The sequence below is a fragment of the Sylvia atricapilla genome, chromosome 8 (assembly GCF_009819655.1).
Source record: "Sylvia atricapilla isolate bSylAtr1 chromosome 8, bSylAtr1.pri, whole genome shotgun sequence".
Classification (NCBI taxonomy): domain Eukaryota; kingdom Metazoa; phylum Chordata; class Aves; order Passeriformes; family Sylviidae; genus Sylvia; species Sylvia atricapilla.
In genome coordinates, this window is record NC_089147.1 from 12,235,714 (window position 1) to 12,258,553 (window position 22,840).

Here is a 22,840-nt window from a genome sequence, read left to right on the forward strand (position 1 = left end):
AATCCAGTGATTTTACATCCACCTTTGTATTGTTCCAAGGCAACAAGTGTTTTATATTTAAAGAGTATTAATTTAATATTACTGAAGCCTTAAAAAAAGGCACAGTGGGCCAAGTCCTGCTAGTTTTGCTTGCATTTCACAGGGCTGAGGAGAGTGAGATTTGATCCTCTTTGGATGTACCTCTGCTGGAGGGGCAGTTGTGGGGCAGAGAGAAGAAACAGGGGAATTACAACATTGGAAATAAAAAATCCTACCTCTGCCCAGAGCCGTTTTGCAATAGGACACTTCAGGGTGTGAGTTAAGATGCTGTAATTCACACCTCCTGCGTTTTGTGGCATTCAGCCGACTGCTTTATGCCCTGCACACAGGGTGAGTGATTTTGGCTCAGCTTGCCCCCTGGCCAGCCAGCCCTGGAGCAGAGATGCTGGATGGAGATGGCTGCAGGGCTTGTCTCTGCCTCCACTTTGCATATCTGCCTCGTGGTAAATTACAGTGGTGCCTCTGGCTCCTTCCTGTTTAGCGCTTCATAAATTAGAATTTAGAATCACTCTGGGGACCCAGGTTAGAAACTTAGAATCTTTTGAATGAGGATTGGAGTCAAATACTCGTTTTTTTTTTTTTTTTTTAAGGGTCAGGCATGTGGAAGTGTTACATCACTATCAGTGGTGCTGGGCCAGAGCTCATGTGCCCAGCAAAGATTTGAGGCTCTTTGTGTGAATGAGCTGACTCAGCCAAGCTGCTTTGTTGACCACCATGGACTAATAGTGCTGCATCACAGAGGAGACACAGCTCAGTGTCAGTTTGGGCACCTCTGCCCCATGTAGGCCTTTCCTTACTGTACATCCACCTTAACTTCAGCCTCGTAGGCATTAGATAGCTGCCTGCATTTGTCTCTTCCTGCAGGCAGAGGGAGAGGCACCTCTGGAGATGGGTGTGTACCCTTGCCACCTACCTAGACAAGGATCTGAGGTGGGTAGCTTGGGCCGGTTTGAGACCCCAGTGTAGGGTTGCATAAAACTAGGACTTCTTCTCCAAATTCTGCCTAGCAAATTCCTGCTGTCTCCAGATGCTGATGTGTTGAGTGCAGCTGTGTTAGTTCTTGAAAGCCTGCTGTTACAGACAGTGATATTTCTGAGCTTTGGGTGGACACTTCAGCAGATTTAATAGAGTTTCTGTCTGTGCAACATTCATAATTCTCTTTAAGTGGCTAAGAGTGGGAGAACATTCAGGCTTGGGAAGTGAAAGGAAGAGGTTTGTTTATTGTTCTAAAGTACTGTAAGCTCTGAATTTGACAGAAATGTAAACTTTTAAGTAATTTTGCTGATTCATGTTTTATTAGTGATTTTGATAGAACATATAATATGGGCATGGCCCTAAAAAGTTTATTTCTAATGGGACACATGCTGACTTGCAGCCACATACCCTCCTTCCAAAAATGAGTAATTCCCAGGGTATGTGAGGCTTGTGCCTGAGCTGTGAAACAAGAAGGAACTAGTGTAGCCACTGTCACCCCTGGCATCTCTGACAGAAGCTGTATTGCCAAACAGCAGTGCACATCTCCAGAGAGAATGTGGAGTTTTTTATGGGGAGAAGCCATGCAAGTGACAAAGCCCAGCTTAGAATGAACTGAAAATCCCTGGGAGTGTTCTTCACTCCTACACTGAAAGAATCCAGGCTTACAGCAGGAGCTCAGCTGGTGGCTTGTGCCAGGTCTGGGGCTGGGTTTGGTGGTCAGGTCCTTTGGCAATATGGTTACAGCTGCTGATAATCACCACCTCCCCTGATTTTGCATTCTTTTAGGAGCCGGTCTCCTTTGTACCCCGTGTACAAAACTGCAGAGAAGTACCTTGGGTTGGTGGGCAGTGCAGATCAGTAGGACAGCTTTATTCTCTGGCTGCAGCACTGCCTGGAGACTCATCTCCCAGTTCCTCAACTGGGGGTGAAGACATTGCAGCTCTCCTGTCCACCAGCTACCCCTGTGTCCAGCAGATAAACAGCTTCTCCTTATATTTGCAGGGTTTAAAGGGAGTGACATTTTGAGCAGAAATACCCAAAGCACGGTATTGTTCCAGGCTGAAAAAAGCCTCTCTCCCATCTGTGTGGATCCCAGCAGGGAAGAGCAATGCTCACTCCTCCAAGTGTGCTGGATGGAGGCAGTCTGGAAGCCCTGAGGATGGCTGAGTGTCCCTCTGCCTCTGTGTCTGGCCCAGGTTGCAGCTGCAGAGTTGGAGAGAGATGGATTTGTGCTGCCTGTGATAGTCCTGCGTGGCTGGGCCAGGAGAGGGTGTTCCTGCAAGTGGGAAGGCAGGAAGCCAAGCGTGGGAAAAGGAGGGAAAAGGAGGATGATTGTGAGAAGAGTAGGAGGGAAGGAAAGGGCAGAGACAATAGTTCAACTTAGCAAAGAGGCAGCGATTGAGGGTGTGAGGATTTGGCACAGTATCTTCCTGAAAACCCTGAAGGTCCACAGGAAGAAGGTAATTTTGTGTTTAATTGAGTGCCCTGCCCTGCCGGGAGGGGATCCGTTCTGCACAGGACTCTTGCATCAGTTTTCCTGGTTTGGCCAGAAGGCCGGGGGTGAGGGTTGGAATAAAGAGGGTGCTCCATGTTTGCCTCTTAGGCATTTTGCAGTGCAATTCAGACATTGTTTACAAGACTAGGACACAAAATCATTTTCTTCTTTCACTCTTCTCCCCACAAGAAACACGGATTTCTCTAAAGCCTAAAGTCAAAGGTCACTACAATGAAAGACATTTTCCCAGTGACTTCATCATTGCATCTTTCTGGGGCTACGGAAATTTGTTCCCTTTTTTCCAGGAATTGGTTTTACATTGTCAGGATTGTTCTGTAGAGAACAAGTACATTCATTCTTTTATATTTATATATATAGATAGATAGATATAGTCCTGCAGTATAATTAAAGATCTATGTGCATTGAACTTTGTGGAATGATGCTTATGTTTTGAGGATAGCTCCTTTTTTCAGTTGCTCTTGCATCACCTTGCATTTAAAATGCAAATACAGTTTCCCTGCCCATGGCAGGGGGGTTACAACTAGATCTGCAAGATCCTTTCCAATCCAAACCATCCTATGATCTATCAGTGTGTTATGCTGGCAGTTCTGGAATGCTTTGCTGTTTGACGTTGATTTCACCTCAAGTTTTTTATCCTTTAGTCATGCATGAAAAATTTAGTTGCACAAATAGGATAGAAACTAGAAGAGTTTGTTCTGAGGTTTTTTTTTTTTTTCACACTTAAAGTACCATGCCCCTTAGGTCTGGCTTTGTGAATCTGAGGGTCTCTTGGTTTACATGAACTTTTTGTTTCCCTCTACTCAAAATGAGAAGAAAAAAATCCCACTATTCTATGGCAAAATCCCAGGAGATTTCCATTATTTGGACTAAGAATGTCCCAGAGCTTTGTCATTGTTCTGGAAGGGCCTGGAGGAGTTCTGCTCATTTTCCCAGGCCCTTGCTTTGCTTTTCCAGCGCTGCATCTGGGGGTCATACGTAAGGTTACAAATGAAAGCCGGAAGATTTGCATGCTAATATAAACTACATGCAAGTGTTGCTGCAGAGCAGGAATCCTGGATGCTGGAAGCCAAAAGGGAGGCTGGGTTGTAGCAACAACACCTCTCTGTGACTGTGAGCAGGGAGCACTGGTCCAAGTGAGGGTCTGTAGCTACAGCAGAACCGCTCTGTGTCTGTGTGTGAAAAGGGCTCAGCAGTACCGTGGTGTGCTGTGTCTGCATGTGCCCACGAGCTGTGTGTGCCCCAGCACTGTGCCTGAGCTCCACAGCTGGGGAAATGCATCAGGCCAAGCCTGCTGGTACCATGCAGAAGTGCCCTTTGTTCTCAGAGCAGAAAGGTGCTCCAAGAGATCTCCTACAGGCACAAATAAGTCGGTGCAGAGGTGCGTGAGATGTGGTGTTACGTGGAAAACAGCAATTTCCAGGCCGTGTTCTGTCTCTCTCTGTGTCTCGTCAATCTTGATGTGCTTAACAGTAGCAAGCAGGTTTTTCTTAGTTCTCATTTGACCAAGCTATTCCTGTATCCCTGGCCCCAGAGCACTCGATGGCAAAGATGCCTTTGCCTGAAATATGAGCAGAGCTCTACTCGTCCTATTTTGAACATCCCTCAAGTCAATTCCTCTTGTGCCAAAATTAATTCAGCTGCTTCTCTCATAAGCCTTTTTGATTTGGCAGCATTCTTCTGATACTTTACCAATCTTGCTTTCATGTGAGGTTTGATCCAGCACCATGAAGGGAATTAAACTCTTCCTGTTGGCTTCTGTGAGTCTAATGGCAGTCAAAATCAGATGCAGGTTGTACCCATTTGGACCAGGATTGGATTTCATATACAACCATTGCCCTCATCTGAATGATCATCATCACTGATGACAGCAGAGTGATCTCTTACAGCTGAAGATTGCAAGATGTGTTATAAACTAAAGAGTGATTTTTAAAATGCTCATATCTGCCTCAATACTTTCGTGTTAAAAACTCGTTTCAGTTGAAGGAGGATGAAGCCAATTTTGAGTCAGTTTTTAAGATTTTTTTTCCTTTGTGGAGAAAGACAGGGAAATTAAGTAATTTCATATTGGAAAGTAATTTTTTAAAAGTGCTTTTTCCCCTTGCTGTCTATCCTTTTCCTTGCAACTGACATGATGATGTAGGAGCTGAGAAGTGATTGGCTTAGAGGGACCTCCACTTCACTTCCCCATCCAGCACTGGCTCTGAGGATTTCCACATTAAGCTGTACTCTTTGGGGGTGATATGTTTGATTTCAGAACACCTTCAATTGCAAATCAGTCTCCCAGTTTAGTGAAATTGATATAATTCCTGTATTCCAAATTGTCCAGTGAAACTTGGAGGATTTAAAATTCAACAGTCTATTTTGTCTGTTGATCGTTTCTTTTTCCAATTCTCTTTTCTTGAATGGAGATTCTCTTTTTCCACCAGGACATGCTCATATTTTACGGTTGTCATGAAACACCAACCATCTGCTGAGGAGAAGGACACAAGCACTGAGTTAAAATAGTCAGATGGCATCCAGATTTAAGAGGCAGTAAGCTGAAAAATCTTTGCCTCCAAGTGCAGCTGTATTATTTTTGTTTCCTTGCCTTACACAGCCTCTTCCAGACCCGGGCAGGGCATTTGAGAAGGCCACGAGGGAGGCAGGTTTCACAGAGAGCCTGTATGTTCTTGTTTCCATTTTACATTTGTCACTCCAAGATTCTAATGCTCTGTAGGCTTAGATGTTCTCTTTTCTAATAACCTGACAACTCTTAAATGGCAGAAACTGAGTCTTGTGGTTATTCTGCTTCGCAAATAGTTCCATCACACGTGGAAAGTAAATGCAGGTGAACTGAGACAGACTGAAAACAGAAATGAGTCCACATTGTGCTCCCTCTCCCTCATGCACACATGTAAATGTCAACCTGTGGATGTTGTCCACTTCCTTTGTCTCCTCCCCTTGCAGGGAAGCTGCTGATCTGCTTCCAGAAGGCAGGAAGTCATAGTGGAGAAGTGACCAGTCTTTATCAGTCCTGTTTCTTTTTCTCTTGCAATAAGCTGTAGTTGTTGGATGTGCTGGAGTTATGATACCCTTGACAGGTCTTTGACATGACCCAGGATATCAGTTAAAAGCAAACAAAACCCTGCTAATGCAGCCCAGATAACGCATGTCTGCAGGAATCAGACACATCATATTCTGCTCACACACCTCCTGAGAATGAAATTAAATTAAGTAATCAAACAAGCCTGGCAAGAGGCTTGGAGGTGGTTTGTAACCAAGCTGCAGGGCTCCCAGCTGTTCCAGTTCTGCAGCTCTCTGGTCAAGTCACTGCCACAAATCATGGGTGCAGGTTCCAGTTTTTACCTTTTTATGCCTCTCAAGGCCATTTGCATGGCCATGCAGAGAAATACAGCAGGGAGATTTTCTGCTTTTGGCTTATTGCTCTGATTGTGTGGGACAACTTAGCATCTTCTTAGCAGGAAGATGCTGGAAAGGTGTGAAGACAGTGTTTAGAAACTCAAGTTGGCAAATGCCAAAAACCTGAGGGATGAAGTTGAGACTAAGTCAGAATTTCAACTGTGGGCTTTAAAACCTCATCAGTGCATGAGAAAAATATGGGAGACTAAGTACTGTCTTATTCTGCCTGTGTAAACATGACGAGCTGGATTCGTCATTCAGCCACAGCCCTGTTCAGTGTCTGCTCTGTCCCCCTGAAGCTAGGAAACCAGCAAAATCATCCAGCCAGGTGCCTCCATAATCAAATGAGTTCCTCTTCCTGTGTTCCAGGGATGTCTGCTGGCTGGCTTGAGGCAGTTGTTTGCTATTCTCATTTGTTTTTAAGCACTGGGATTTGGCAAAGAGAAACAGATTTCACCCTGGTTACTGCTCCACCAAGAGGAAGGTCTGTGCCCATATAGGTTGCAGTAGTGGTGTGGTTTTTTTAAACTAGAACTGACCCAGTTTGAGTCTTGAGAATATGACTAGATTAGGAGTTAGAAAGGAGTTTATTTTTTGTTTGCTCAGAACAGATTTGGTGTGATACGGCTGAAAAGAGAGCCAGAATTAATCCAGCATTAGTCCTTTTACACTTCAGTTTAGAGATGAAACAAGATCCAGTGGAGAAAGGAAAACTCTTGTATTCCCCCTACCTGATTTTTTTTCCCTCACTTGTATGTTTAGTTTAACTTGCAAATCATGATGGAAACTGGAATTGCTATGTTCTGCATTAGTTGCCTGTGTGGTGGCTGCTCACAGATGAGAACTGCCAAATGCTAGAGCTGTTCAGTTTACTCTCTCCCAGCATACTGTAACTCTGCTTTGCTTCCAAGACTTCAGTACGTGCAGCATTTGTCCATGAAACCCCAGGGTCATTCTGGCTTTTTCTCAGTTACATTTTCCCCACTGGTAATGGAAACACGAGCTGGGTAGAGGGGTGTCCATGAAAGCACATCTGGAGCATGAGAAAGCCAGACATCCCACACCTGCATGCAGCCAGCGTCACCCCTCCTTGGGACTGCTCTGAGGCATCCTGCCCTGGCAGCAGCCACCCTGCAAGGACCTTTCCTGTCTGGGTCTCATATTTCTTCCAAGTCTCATCTCTGTTTCTCAGCTCAGTCTTCAAAATCCTGGAGTGAGAACAGCTCTGGAGTGGGTTTGAAAATAGCTCCTCCTTGGCCCTGCCCCGGCTGAGCTGCGGTGCCTCGGAGACCGCCGCGCTGAAAGGTGACCTCATGGCATGGCACCAGCGATGGACTCACCACTGGCTTCGGGGTGAGGGTCTGACTTCATCTCTCTGGGAATTTCCCAGGTCTCACAGTGCTTTTTAGGACCTTTTGGATGCTAGTGAGCTGGGCAAGAAGCCCAGCTGTGCTCACTGAATCCAGTCAGATGTGATCCAAGCCAAGTGAAGGCACAGGTGATGTGTGCGTGAGAAGGGTTTACATTCTCTGTGCTTATTCCTGGAGCATTCCACTCTTCCTCTTGCCATGCTGGCTCCTGTATAGGGCAGACACTAAGGACACTAGGGCCCCTCATCCTGGGGAAACCCCAGCTATTGGTGCCAGTGTCTTACAGGGTGGAAGAAGATGTCTAAAATCAACCAACTGCATCAGGAAGCTGAATAGCTTTGATGCTTTTGTCTGGTGGGTACCAAAATTTCTGTCTCTAGGCTGATATCACTTCAAATCTGGATCAGGGCCAGCACCAATTTGTGCTCATCAGCACATCTTGGACGTTAAAATGGTTATGCAAACAGTGAGTTGGTGCAGTGGCTGTACTCTGGTAATTTAGGGCACAGACAGTATGTTGACTTTGCTGCAGTTTAAGTTGTTTTAATGCAAACTCGAGCAGGTAAGTGAAGCAGCTGAAATTGCTGCAAGCCTTGCAGGAGCTGAGTTGCCTTTGCATGGAAGTGGACCAGGGAGCATGCACATGCTGAGCTGTGCTGGTGGAAATCTTCCAGCTCACAGGTGCTGATAGCATCTAAATACAGGGGAGAAGGTGTGTCTTTTCCAACTCAAACCTGATTCATAGGAGGACAAACATCCAACACTTTAGTAGGAGTCTTTGAAGAAGCTGACGTTTTCCAGGATAAAAGGGGATATTGTGATGGTATCTGCATACAAACTGCACCATAGTGTTGTCTTTTTTATTCACAGAACTCTCTGAATAGCTGGTATTTACTGTAATTACTTATTAGAGGTTAACAACACCCTCTCTTATGTTTGCAGAGATATTTCTGGTTTCTGCTTTTGAATCTTCCCTTTACCAATAGCTCTTGTATTTGTGTGTTCTTATCTTGGTCTCATCAGACAACCAGTTTCAGACGTTTGTCTTCCACTCTGCCTCATCTGGCTGTAGACAAGAAGACATTAGCCTTTAAAAAAAACAATTGAAAAATCTGTCACATGAGAATAACATGAATTTGTTACCTCTGGGGTTTGTGCTGGCTAGAATTGGATATTTTCCATTGAAAACAAGACAGTCAATGATAAGGTCATGCCCAGTGACGTTAGAGTGGATGTGTTTTGTAGTAGGAAGTCATCTCTCCTCATTGCTTGTGTAGGCAGTAAAGGGAGGCAATGACTTCAGTTTACTGTACTTTTTTTGCTTTGTGGTGGGTAAAATAGAAGTTTCCCAGAGCTAGAATTATACAGTAAAAATTAGCAGCTGATAAAATCCCCCTGGCACCCTGCACCTTCTTTCATAAGCCATGAATATCAAGAGATACTTATCAAGCTCAGTTCCTTATTAATATTCCAGTCTTTAAAGGCCTGCTTCTTGTTTCTCTGAAGAAGAGTTTATTTTAAAATACAATAATAGATAAAAAAAATACTGGACTTGGGAAATTAAAACATGAACGTTCTTTGTGGCTGGAGCATCCAGTGATTGTGCTGTGAGTTGTTTGTCATTTGTACTTCAATTTTGGTTCATTGTTAAGGAGCTTTTGTTAAGGATTTTTTAAGGTGAAGCATTTGAATAGCATCTGCATTTTGACTCCTTTATGGTTATACATAAAGCAGATCTCTTTGCCTTTAGTAATTAATTACTGTGGTAATTTGGAATCTCGATTACAGTTTAGTTGTGTGTAGGAAAACACTGCACTTACATGAAAGAGCTTGCTCCAAGACTTTGATTTTATCTTCTTTCATCAAGACACAATGTGCCAAGGAGCCGGGACTGTCTCGTGGGCAGGACCTGTTGGAGTGGTGGCTTGTGGGGCTCAGTGTTGGGGAGTTACTGGATGCCACAGAAAGCCTTCCCTTGGCTCTGCAGAGAGATGCTGGCTCTGCTGGGTGTTCCAGCGTGGGATGACTCTCCCTATTTATCCAATATTTCCTGCTGCCTCCTTGTCCCATTGCATTTGCATGACCCTGGGCTCCCCCAGGACTGCTTTTCTCCCACTCTCTTGGGACATTGTTGATCACTTTCACAGCAACCCATTTTAAGATCTGAGGAAAAAAAAAACAAACAGTGAGGTAAGCTGATGCAATGTTTGCTGCTCATGAAAATGTTATGCATCTGACCAAGGCAGCAGAAGCAAATAACTTTCAAACTCAGATCTCTAGGAGAGAGAAATGTGATATCTAAGGCTTCTGAAACCTCTACACCTTGTGTTTATAATCTGGCATTTTACAAATCTCTTTCAGCCAAACCCCATTATTTTAGATGGGGGCTTTTGGGAAGCAATTTGATTTGGGCAAACAAGCAAAAAAGATCAATAGCTGTTTTAGGTTTTGCACCTGTCTCCCACCAAGCAGATTTGAGCCCACTGGTTTCTGACTTCATAGGAACAGGTTATGATTAAAGGCTTTTCTTGCTTCTACTGTAATCTTTCCATGAAATAGAAGTCAGTGTATCTGCATGCTGCCCCATCCATCACTTACTGAGCTTAAGGAGACCTTAGGCTCAAAAAGATTAAATTGCTGTCCTAAATGTGCAGCAAAATCCTGGCTTGACTGGAGTCTGTGACAGCTTCATTCCCACAGAGCCTGAATTTCAGATCTGGGGATGTGTCTGCACCATGCAGTGGGGTGCTGCTCCTACACCTGTTCCCCGCACCAAATAAATCCAAATCTTGCCCAGAATATCTCTGTGCACCCAACTCTGCCCCTTCTTGTGTCATGGAGGTGTTGTGCCACTTACTGTACCACCAAACTGGAATCTTGAAGCAGAATTTGCTTCTGCCTGGATTAGATTTTGATCAAGCGGACTTGTAGGCTCTTAAAAATTTCAGGAACTCACAGTTTTTGTGGGTTCTGAAGAGTAGCACAGAGAAGCCTGTAGTGCCATTAAATTCAAAGTGCCTGGATGTCTGTGGCATATGTGTTTTGTTTCTAGTTTCTGAAGAAAAAAATGTATAATGAAAGAAAAACTATAATCTTTATTTACATGTGCAATATGTCTCTCCTCCTGTCTCATCCCCTTTGTGAGAACTCAGGGCCAGAATTACAGTATCTGAAGTTGCTTTTGGATTCTATTCAGCTCCCATCTGTCAAGATCTGTTTTTAATTGAATGGGTTTTCCATCTGAAAGTAGCTGTTGGATAGAGAATGAGTAGAAATATTTGTGTGTGAATTAGCTCAGAGTGAAGCTACAAACTTTTTTTTTTTTTTCCCACAACAAACACATGGAAAAATATTCTTTAGTGTAGTGTGGCCGGCCTGAAAATTGGCAACAGCAGCTTCCTTCCCAGGCTCTGACTCCTCTGCCTTGGCTGTGTGGGTAAGATCTTTAAAGGGGACCTGAAATCTTCATGTTACACAGGCTTAACTCCCCTCCATGCAGCAGGGCAGTGCTGATGTCACCCTTGTGTACATGGCATTGCAGGAAGGAGGTCGGGTGGTTTGGTTTTTGGAGAATTATGAGATGCAGCAGAGTAACCTGGGTTTGCTGAGAGTCAGGTTCTTACTCCTGGGCAGTTTTTCCTTTGCCAGCCTTGATGGTCTCTGCCCTGGTGGGAAGAGTAGATATGTTTGATAGAATCATGAAAAAGGCCCCAGATCTCCTTAACAGCCTGTGCTCAGCATCTCTAGTTATTGAATTCCATGAAACTGGGCTGCAGGAGATGGGATGCAGACTGCCTTGGGGACTGAATGTGGTTTAAGAAGCAGAGAGAAAAGGATGGCTGCAGGATCTCTGTGGTTTCTGGGAGCATACCTCTCCTACTGGGAAAGAAGAAAAAAAAATCCATTGGTGGTCCTTGGAAAAGAGTTGTTAACCCGAATATTCAACACCCCTTCTTGGATTTTCATGCAATAATTTTTATTGGTAAAAGTACAGAAGCAATTGAATCAGTAGCTTGGAAGATGGTCTGGTGTCTTGGGAGAGATGGAGAAGAGTGTGATGCTTATCCATCCCCCATTGCTGGAGACAGAGAGCTTCACTTCTGCGTCCATGGCAAAAGAGAGAGCTCCTGCTGCAGGGCTGTGGCTGAGGGAGGAGGAATGCTTTCCTGTGTCCTCTGCCAGATTGTTATCTCAGTCCATATGTGAAACCTGGAAATTGCTTTAAATGCCCAGGAGCTGTCATAGCTGTGATTTCCATTATATTGATATTGTGTGGTCACCCTTGATAGCTCCATCCTGTGTTTGCTGAAGTCTTGTTGCAGATCTGTCATCAAGGCAGCAGGACCAGCGCTGGCCTGAGGGCAAGTGTGTGAGAGGGCAGAACCTGGCCCATTTTCACCTTTTTTTAAAAAATACTTTGGAGGTACCAGGGTCAAAAGGAAACATTTTTGTGTTTTTTGTGTATTTATATGTTTATGTACAAATTTGTGTGTGTGTGTGTGTGTGTGTATGTATGCGTGTGTGTGCGAATAATTTTTTATCACAGCTTCTGGCAAAAAGGTGTTTCTGTAAGAGGATTATTTTGGGAGTGGACTAGGGTTGGACAAGAGAAATCCTGGGCTTATTCCAGGCTTCTGTTGCTGTTTCCATCAACGCAAGGAAGCAGTGTCGCTCTCACTGTCCGGATTTGCATCACCTTGCAGTGGGAGCCAAAGGAGGTGCCGAGTGGTCTGATGTGACTCAGCTAGAGCTGTGTGCCACGACAGGGTTTGGTGTCTGTCACACATGTATGGGTGTGACATAACACACATAAGTAAGCAACTGTGTTGCATGGCTGTGATTCCACAACACCTGTGGAGCTGCGTTTCCTTTGAATTTCCTGTTGAACCAGAGCCACTCCTTGCTTGGGAAGGGTGACCGCCACATCTCCATATACAAAGACAACCTGGAGTTTGGGGCTGGAGATCAGCACCCCATGATGAGCTGTTGCTTCAAGGGTAGAAAAACTCTCCCAGCCGTGCCTGTAGCTGGCCCTGGGACCCTCCAAAGAGGGTAGAAGGCAGGGTGTGCTACCACAGACCAGAAAATGTGGCATTGCTCAGTTCAAGCTTTTATCCCAGGGAGAGCAAAGCCGGTGGGAGCTGCTGATGGGATTGTGTGGGAGAGCACTGAGTAACCCCCCAAGATTTCTGCTGAAGGCTGCAACAGGCTTTAATAGCCTAGTCCTGCTCCCAGGGCTATATTCCTCACTGTGAGCAGGAACAGCCAATGGGATCTGAAATTAATCTATGTTGACTGTTCTGCCTTTGCATGTATCCTGTGCTTTATGGCCCAGGTTGATTTGTGTTTTCTTTTCCCTGAACAGGTCTATATCATCAACGTAACATGGTCTGACCTGACTTCCCAGATCATCTACCGGAGATACAGCAAGTTCTTTGACCTGCAGGTACGTCTGTCCTGTCTAACATAAAATATTATTTCTACTCATGCTTCTAGTCATGTTTCTAGCTGGGTTAATAGTGCCTTTAAATAAGGCTTTGTGCTTGTTTGGTCTGTTACATGTCATGATCTTGAAACTTTTCAGACTATGCCCTTGTAGGGTAGAAGATAAGTGGGTGGTATGCTCACAGTGAGTAACTTGCACTGTAAAGACATTTAAAGCTGACATTTTCATGAATGGTTCCTATTAAAGAGGGGATCTAATTTTAAATACTTCAGATGCACTTAAAACAGAGAGAGTGCTACATGTTGGGCCCCCAGAAACTACTTACCCAAGTGACTGAAAACAACAGAGCTTTTGCACACTCCCACAGCAGCTCAGTAAAGGAGATTGCAGTGGAAATTTTTCAGTCTCTCTTCCCAACCATCTACCTAGCCAGCCAGTGTCCTGGCTCCTGCTGTTTCGTACAGCTCCTTTGCCCTGTTCATGCTGGTATGTTTAGATTGCATCAAAAGCTTTCTTGCTGGATAGCTGCTGACCAAAGTCTGAAACCAGGAATCAGCTGCTTCATTTCTGGTAGTGCTCCCAGGCACCTGCATGAGTAGGGAGAGCTTTGGGACTGATGTTCTGTGTGACAATAATCCAGATCCACTGATATTTTTGTATCATTGTAGCTTTGTAGGCAGAAAACTAATTGCCTGGGGTAAAAATAAAAGCTGTGGTTTGAGAGACTCTTGAACTTTGGGTAAAAGGTTGATTTTTGGACTGGAGCTTGTGTTTGGAGCAAGGCTGAGGTTACAATATCAAGTGAGTCCTCACGGTCAGTATTGAGGATGTAGCTGACTGTGCTGTGTCCTGAAAAGTAACACTTTGTGCATGGTAAGTTTGGGAAAAAAGGATTCTTGTTTGGGGTATCTTAAAGAGCTCTAGTTTCATCTTTGCTCCTCTTTATGTTTAATTTCTGATATTTGGAAACCTGAAGTCTTTAGGCTGTTTTGTAAGCTGTATCAGTTATTATGGCCTCCTGGCCTTTTGGGTGAAATGTGACCATTTCTACAGCCAGTCCTAATTTCTGTGTGCTGTGTGGCAGGAAGACAAGAGAGGGATGTTCTTAAGCTTCCTCTTGTGCCCATCTCCATTTCTAACTGGGCTGAAGTGCCAGTCCCATTGCTGTAAGAGTATGTCAGCATCTTCTCTGTGTCTGCTGTACCTGCTAAAGATGCACAGCTCCCTAGTCACAAACATTTGTTGTCAGTGTGCAAATTGTGGCCAAAAGTGTTTCTTTCTTTTTCTCTTTTCTTTCTCTTTTTGCTCCAGTTCTGTTTTCATGTATATGTTGTTCTGGGTCTCCCGGCCTTTCCTGGTAGGTTTGAAAAGTTCCCATCAAGTGTGGAGTTATCAATGGGGTTAGTGTGTTGGACAGGAAATGATGTCTCAATCAGGGAGTGAGTCCTGAAAGGTCCCATTGATAAGTGGAAGGGGGCCTAGCCAGTGGAAAACTCCTGCTTGCTTGACGCTTCTCCCCCCATGAGAAAATACGACAAGAAAGTAACAAAATTCCCTTTTTTAACCCTATTCCCTCCCAGAGACCTCTGTCAGGGCCAGCACTGCATGAGCAGTGACAGCCCTCTGCAACAGCCTCTTTAGCTCTTGCAGTGCGAGGTGCAGAGTTACAGAAATTGGGGTCTTCACCTGAGATTTCCTCAGTCCTGCTGTGTCACTGTACTATGTCACTGTGTCCATCTGTGCCTCAGTTTCCCAGCTGTGAGATGGGGACAAGGCCCTGTGTGCTCAGGCTGCTATAACATGCTTTTAGACTCCCAAAGATGATAGGTGATTTTTTTATTTATCTCCTCCTATTACTCTTTCTAGATTTCTGATTATGCCTGAGCATCTCTTAGGTGAGGCTAAAGAAACTGCTTTGGGTCTTGAATAGAAATTTGTATTTCCAGCTCTAATGAAGCCTGCAAAGAGAGTTGGAAAAGCAAATGAACACTAAGGGGGTATTTGGGTAACCCTTGCATTTTGGGAAACCTATGGCTTGATGTGCAAAGATTCTTGCTCAAAGAGAAATTAGCTCCACATCTTGGAATGACTCGTGCTTCCAGATTTTTGCTGGAAGCTTTAACTTCTATCCTAGCGCTGATTGACTGTGGGGTTTGTACTCTGATACCACACGTGGTAAGGTGGTGTTAGCATAATCAATCTACTTTGATAATGTCCCTGTTAGCCCCATGTGGCACTTCTAGGAGAAAACCAGGCAGATTCTCAGGGAGTAATGCTCAGCCAACTCACGGGCACCACTCATGTCCAAAACAGCTGGAGTCCACAGGTCTCTGCCAGCTCCACTCACCCTGCTGTGTCAATGACAGAGCTGCACTTCAGGGCTTCCGAAGTCTGCACGTGTCTCATTTGCTCTTGACTGGAAGTGGAGGAACAAGGACTGACTTGTAATGACTTAATCAGGGCTGCAGTGGCTGGCATTGACAGTGACACTGGATAGGACCCATGGGGAAACCCAGGGGGCTGCCCAGGAGCAAGGAGGGAGGAATAAAGTAATTAATTTCACTACTCCATTTTCATGTTTCTTTAAAAAAGAGCCCACCCTTCCCCACACGGCTGTCTCTGTGGGAAGTGGCTCAGTAGTTTTGAGAGCTGTAGCATTAGTAGAAACTGCATTTTTTAAAATACTTCTTTTCAAATTCTATTAGTCACTGCAGGCGATAAGAGGCTGCTCTGTCCCAAGGATTCAAACCTGAGGAGAGTTTGGCTGTGCTATTTCAGCACTGCATGTGCTTGAATTGGGAGTCAGGTTGTTTTTAGGTTTATTAATAGGGCAGTAAGGCTGGTCATAGCATAGGATTTGTGTGTCCTACAAAGGTGGAAGAAGTACAGCAAACAGAACCCAAAGCAGCAAGCCAAGTGTCCACCTTATGCTGCTTCAGTGAGGCCTGGATATCTGCAAACACAGATTTTAAATTAAATTAGGGCATTGCTGCATCATTTAATTGTGCAACCAAGTCACATCTGCTCCTGAGCAAGGGTCAAATGATGGCAGCAGAATACATGTGGGTGCCAGTGTTGCAGTAAATAGGATTGAAAAGATTGAATTAACTCTGCATAGATGAAAGCATTGCTATGAATTGCTTGTCAAATCCCATTATCTGTTGTCTTTCACCCTGGGGAGACATTTGCACCTGAGCACCATGTGAGGTCAAAGCTACCTCCTAATGTAATGTTGTGAATGTTGTTTTCTTGCACTTGCCTGCAGTGCAGAACAGAGGAGTGTGAGGAGAGTGGTGTTGTGATCACCTGTCAGTAGTGCTGACCCTTGTGACAGGCTGGTGGCTCACTGGGGCATGTTCCCTGGGTGCTTTCTGAGGTCTTCCATCATCATTGATGGGTTTTCTGGTGGTGCTTGCAGAATCCTGTCCTGAGGTGATAGTTCAGTAATGCTGCTGCTGTACCCAAAGGAGCTGAGAAAGAGCACTTCTTTATTGGCATAGCAAGGATAACTCCTGGCATTTTCACTGTGCAGTAAAAGACATTTACAGATGTAAGGTCCATGTTTTTCTCGCCAGAGAGTGTTTTTAGAGGCCGTTTAGCAGAATGGGGATTTGCAGTTGAATGTGTGCATAAATAATTGCCCAAAGCATAAGGTGGAGAAGTGTGGAGATGCAGACAGGTCTGACCCTTCCAATGGCCATGCTAGGCTGGAAAACAACCACAAAGTTTGCAGCTGGCAAGTATGAAGGAAGTCTCTTTCCCCTCTCACTATATCACTCCTGCATTGCCCAGTTGCCCAGTACCACCCTGGGCTTTTTACAGCTCTTATGACCCCAGTTTGGCTGGCCCCACTGCTAAGAAACTCCCTCCCCAGCAAAGTGAGCAGGGAAAATGGGGCCAAGGATCTGTGCCTGGTCTCTCAGCTTCAGTCACCAGTGGTCATCTGCTGCTTTTTATCCAGTGACTCCAAGTGTTGTCCTCTGATTCCATGGCTGTACTACTCAGTGCCTGCAGTTAGAGCATAAACAGGACCGGCAAGCACCTCAGCAGAGGGACCAGACCCTGTGTTCCATGAGGGCTGGTCTCTGTGTGTGGAGCTGGGGGAGGATCCTGTCTCACAACAGGTGTAATGCAGCTATCTCCAAGGCAAAATGCAGCAGCTGGATGTAGCAGCATGCCACGATCCTACATTGTGTGTTTGGCTGTGCAGGAGCCAAGCAGGATCCCTGCTGGAGCCACGGCAGGAATGTGAGGTAGGCAGATTTCAGTCTCTCCACACAATGACACACACAGGCGGTTTAGCTGCGAGGAGATGTCTGAAATGTCACAATATTGAAAAGGCAAATAAACAAGGCTCTGTTCAAGCACTGGCTCTGTGTGTCAGCAAAATATTATCTGCCCAATGTGGTTTGCTGATCTAAGCAGGTTTTCTTCAAAGTGGCACAGAAAGAGGAACTCACTAGCAGCCAATTAGAACATTAAAAATGTAAAGATTATCAAGAATTTTGTTGGGAAGAGGAAAGGCATGTAAGTTGTTTTCATCCTGATGATAAAACATTAAGAGCTTCATTTTTTATTGCTAGGGTCATCCTGATTGTTTATAGTGCTGTAATAGAGTAACAGAGCATTGAAGATGACATGAAACAAAAATAGTGGTATAAAAATGTAATTGCAATCTGTATCTCTGCTTTTCTTACTCAGACAGGAGTTCACGTGAACGCTGCTGATATTGATCATTCTGTTACACTGTTCTGTAACATCCCTTTCTCCATTACCTCAAGCTATATCAAATAGGGTAATGTCCACTCTTGTTCCCAGTTTGGTTGTAACTGTGCCACGTGCCTGAGCACCCTGGATTTCACTGGATCACTATGATTTGAAACACAACCTGGTGGCTTTGGCATGCAGGGTTTCTGGGGCAGAGCAAAGAGGGAATTCTGTGATTCTGATGGAATTTGTATATTCACTCCAGTAGTTAGTCTGGATTAATTGCCCAAGTGGTGGTCTTAATTCTGGTGATCCAGTGCAGTCTAACTCAGTAATTATAGTTTTTGCAGGGCCTCTGATATTTCATGTTGTTTGTGCTTTTAGCTCTGCAGGAGTGGTGAATGGACAAGTTCAAGCATGCACTAAGTTTAGTGGTGAAGAGTGTAGGCAAGAATGCCACGGGGCAAGTGTTCTCCTGTGTTTGGAAATGCTGACTCTAACCCTCCATCCACCAGCCTTCTTTAGCCAGATGGGCAATCAGCCACTTGTTTTCCCAGCCATCCAGAGCAGCAGGGTCACTCTGCAATGGGTGACTCTGTCTTCTGTAGGTGCCACCTCTGTGGAGCTCCTGGCTGGGAAGGGAAGGGAGGGAAGCAGGGCTGCTGCTGTGGCTCCACACGAGATGCAGCTTGCCCCTCTGGCAGTGTGGGAGGTTTGTGTTGAAAGGATTCCCAGCCTCTGACGAGCTCAGTGAGTGTTTCTGTTGTGCTACATGTGTGCATCTGAGGGTGCCTATGGAAACGGGCAGGAAAGCTGGAGGAGAAGGTGGAGTTGAATGGGGCAGGGGTGGAACAGCGTGGCAGATGTTGCTGCATCAGGCTGTGGTGCAAGTGCACAGTCAAATTGGTGTTTCTCCTGCTGGGCTCTGCATGTTCCTCCCTCTGCTCTGGGCTGTGCTGGCCTTGGCCAGCGTGGTCTGGGTTGCAGAGACCAAGGGATGCTCTGTTCCTGTTCCCTTGGTGCGGGGTGCTGGGCCTCAGCCTCCTGGCCCTGCTGTAGATGTTGAGAGCTGCTGTGAAATCCTTCTCCAGACCAGGGCCCTGGCTCCATATCTGACCCATCATGTTCAGACCCATTGCTAGGCTTCAGGGACATCCCTGATAATCTTGGAAATTTGGGGATGGAGTTTCTGCAACAGCTGTAGGATTTCATTTATAAACAGCTTCCTTAAGAGCATTATTGAAACTGAAACAAGACTGAGAAAATTCAGAGGAAATCTGAACATGGGTCTGTCAACACGTCTGTTCCCAAAGGTCAATGCTGGCTCCTTGGAGAGAAATGACACATCCTTTCTTCTGAGTAAACACAGGCAAGTTGTTTGCTCCTGTTATCCCAGACTGTGCATGGAGAGACTTGCAGCACAAGGTTTGCAGAGGATGCAGAAAACCAGATTTCCAGGAGGAGCTCTGCACCATCTGTGAGGACTGACTGTGCCTCCTGTGTTTTAGCAGCTGTGCTGGAGCTCCTGGTGCAGCCACGCTTTCAAGACTTGGCTTTCAGTAGGAGAGACCCCTCAAAGCCTGCTCTCAGAAAAACAGCCCAGCAGCAAGCTTGTAACAGGCCTTCCCAGGGGAATTGAGATGCCCCTGGGAAAAAAACTAATAGCTGACATGGGTATTGAGCTGAGAATTGTTGTCTCCACTGACTTAAATCTATCTAAATACCATTTGTCCTTCTAGCCCTCAGTGCCTTAGGATACCAGCTGGCTTGGGGCAGTATCTTTGTGTTCAGTGAATAAATGGAATTGTTTATAATTGTAATTTCCATCATTATTTAAATGTTTGCTTGGCAAAACAATCTGTTCAGCTTCCAGTATTTGTTTTTAAAGAGACTTTACAAGTCAGACAAAGATGAGGGCCATGATGAGGAAGTGGCAAAGTGCCTGCCAACCTACAATAGAGGTGCACTGAATGACCATGGAAAGGAACCTGCAGCTGAGAAGGTGACCTAGCCGATGGGAACCCTCCCTTTTCTATTTCTCCACTTGGGTTCTGTTGGAGCATAAAGCTGACAACTGAATATTGCCTCTCATCTGCAGCATGGAAATCTGCAGGGAAGTATTTGCTGCTCAGCACCAATCCACCTCTCTGACCGGGACATGGGTGACCTTAGAAAGTGAGGTGGTGGCTTAGCCAACTCCTCAGGGTGTGACAGCAGCAAGGCAAAAACAGAAGTGATACCCATGCCACTCTGTCTCAGAGGTCTGGGCTCTATATGTAGTTAGGCAAATGAGTTTTGTTTGTTTGGGTTTCTTTAAGAAATATTGGGAGCATCACAAAGAGGTTATTGACTTCTTAGCTGTGTCCTTTTAACTGTACATGGTCTGCCTCTAGCAAGCACAGAAAACAGGGAAATTGGTCAAAAGTGTTATCTTCTGGAATTACTCCCTTGCTTTCTAGAGTTTTGGTTTGTGTAAGTTGTTCTTACCATCAGTACCTACATCTCCCACTTATCTGGCATGGAGGCTGTGAAGATGTTGGAGGACCTGTGCTGTGGGAAGGGCTCTCCTGGATACAGCCACAGAGAGGAAAAGCAACAAGTTCTTCCTAATGAACTGAATTGACTTAATCAGCTGTGGAGGACTCAGACCTATTTTCATGGCTGTTGATTGCTTTATGTGTTAAAATTCCAATGTATCAAGAGCATGAGTCCCTGCAAGGTTGTGATGCTAATGGAAATCCAGAATTTCTATTTTAGGCATTTCATGCCTGGAATTGTCAAAAATTCTGAAGCATGGTGGAAAGTTTTGGTATGGGGCCCAGACATGCTGGTTTTGTGCCAGGACAGTACCTCATACAAGGGATTATGTAGAATCATGATAAAAACTGGGCTGAAAGCCTTTCTTTATTAGAGTGTGTAAAGGCTCAGTGTATACCTCCTGTGTTATCCCTCCTCCGTCTCCATTATTTTGGTGTTGGAAGCTCTCCTCATAGATCTCCACAGCAGGACTTAAAGCTCAGCCTTGGGAGCAGCCCACTTGTTTGTTACCCTCGTTCCAGGTTTTGTTTGCTGGAACAATAAAACACAGGAGAGTGGTTTGGCTGTGGGACCAGTCCCAGCCAAAGCTACAGTTCTGGGGCTGCTGGCCTCACACATGCAGCAAATTCTCCAAGTGCCACTTTATTAACATATTTCCTCTTACCAGAGATCAAGATCAGCCCTTTTTTTTTTTTCTGGAACATTTGTGTGAAAATGAAATTCCTTAGTGGGATTTTTCCATGGGCTATTTTTTCCCTGAAGCACCCAAGCCCTGAAAGTTCGGGCATGACAGTTCCACCCCTTCCACTACGTTGTCGCTCTGCCTTAATGGTACTCAGCTTTCAATTATTTATACTGCCGGAAAATTGCACGGAGTTCACACCCCCAGCCCTGAAACACAATTCCTCTTTTGTGCAGGGAATACAATCCTTCACTTTCATTAAGTGTGTGGAGACCAAGATGAGAAGTGCCTGTTGTGTTCGCATCCCTTGGCTCGCGATGAGAGGAGCTGGTTGTTTTCGCAAACGTCCTAAATAGCCCTGGAAGGGTTACGGGGAGTTTATTTACATTATTGCATTTAAGTGCAAATAGAAAATTGCCCAGCCCTAATGGAAGGTTTATGCAGGGCTCTGTCAGGGCTCTTTTCCATGTCACCTCACCCCCCCCGGCTTTTTTGCTTTGACAGGCTCAGATGTGGGAAGGCCCTGTCTGGAAGGAGCAGTAGCTCTTGGTCCTGTCACAACATGGTGTGCTTACAAGGACACAGAAAAGCATCAACTGGCATCTTTTCCACTGTGGACTGTGTACAGTCCTGCCTGCCATAGGAAGGCTCCTGATAGGCTCACCCAACCTGATCTATGAGCACTGGGTGCTATTTGCTTCTTCCCCATAGCATCTGAGTGACTGATCTTTCCATCATCAATGTATGGAACATGAAGCCGGGAGTTCATTTGCCCCTTGTTCCTTTCCTGCTTGCCTCGAGTCACAGCATGGTTCTCCTTTTCTACAACCAGAGCAGTTTCATGTCTCGTGCAAATGCAAGTATTCACACTGCAGAAATGCCTTTTGCAGTTTCCACTTCCCTCCCTTCAGGGGAAGCATTGGAATGGAGTGTCAGGGCAGTGAAACCCACAGAGCTGAGCAGACACACGGTGAAGTCACGCAAAAAGCAGGAATAGTGATGCTCTGGGGGAAGCATGCTCCATCCTGGGCGCCCTATCTGAACTGCATTCAACCAAGCTGAGGGCTTTGCTCTCCACCTTTTCTTTTCCATTTAAAGGAGAACTCTGGTCTGTTGGATCTGTGCAGGAAAGGAAGGACTTGAATTCTTACAGCACATGAGATCCTTTGGCTGTGGCCTGGCTGGCAGCCTGCTGAGTCCACACCTGCCATTGAGCATTGACCTACACAAGTGGACACAACTAAAGGGTTTTTAAGCTGTCCCACTTGGGACCCTCTGAGGGTGCAAAGGCAGCAGAGCAAGGAGTCTAGTGAAGAGATTTCCACTTCAACAAGTTGCTGACAAGTTCTTGATGGCAGGAGCTGTGAAGGAGCTCACAAAGGACCAAGCAGAGACTCAGACAAGCATCACAGTGTGTTTAAGATAATTCCTGTAACTCTACAGTACAAGCAGAGCTCACAATTAAAGCCATTCTTGAGGCGTCAGTGCAGGGGTGCCTCTGATTCACCAGGTCAGTCAAGGGCAGATCCTGATCGATTCAGTGGTGCTTTTACAAATAGAGGTAACATCAGAGCCATGTGTCTGGGTCTTGATGCATTTGTTTTTTAAAGGGTGCATTAAGAAAACCAGTGAGACTTGCTGAGCTGCTCCCTTCAGCCAGGCGTTTTGAGAGAGGTGAAGGACAAGCCACGGAAACACTGAAAGAGAGGGGGAAATGTCAAATGGGAAGAAAATTAGAAAGCAAACCAGGAAAGGGCTAAATAAAATGATAATAGAGAAAAAATTATTTCAAAGGGCTAGGTTGTGTTTAATGATTGAAGTTTTATCCTAGAAGGGAATACACCTTATCCATCTGGACTGAAAAATTATTTCACAGACTTTTCCTTTTATCTGGCTAATCTCAGGCTTTTGACAACCCAGTGAGTTGAAATGTTGTGGCCTCTCTGTTGTCTGGGAATGTTTGATATCCAAGTCTAGGCTTTTCCTGGTCACCACAGTGATGTGCTGCTGCTTGAACAAAACTGGCATGAATCTTCCTGGTGAAGAAAGTACATTGTGGGATGGCACATGACAAACTCCTGTGTCCTTGTAACAAGTCCAGGTTGTCTGGTAGTTTTTTGGTGTGTTGGTAACTCTTGGTGCAGCTTTGCAAAAACCTCTGTTGCCTT

At 45.2% G+C, this 22,840-nt stretch overlaps 1 protein-coding gene across 3 annotated transcripts in view; it reads left to right on the forward strand.

Moving 5' to 3' along the window:
- Window positions 1-22,840, forward strand: part of SH3PXD2A (SH3 and PX domains 2A) — a 247,959-nt gene that overhangs the window by 29,637 nt on the left and 195,482 nt on the right. For all 3 annotated transcript variants that reach the window (XM_066323649.1, XM_066323650.1, XM_066323646.1), the window contains exon 2: window positions 12,665-12,745. In XM_066323649.1, coding sequence (XP_066179746.1) covers window positions 12,665-12,745 — 81 coding nt within the window. The remainder of the gene's footprint in view (window positions 1-12,664; window positions 12,746-22,840) is intronic.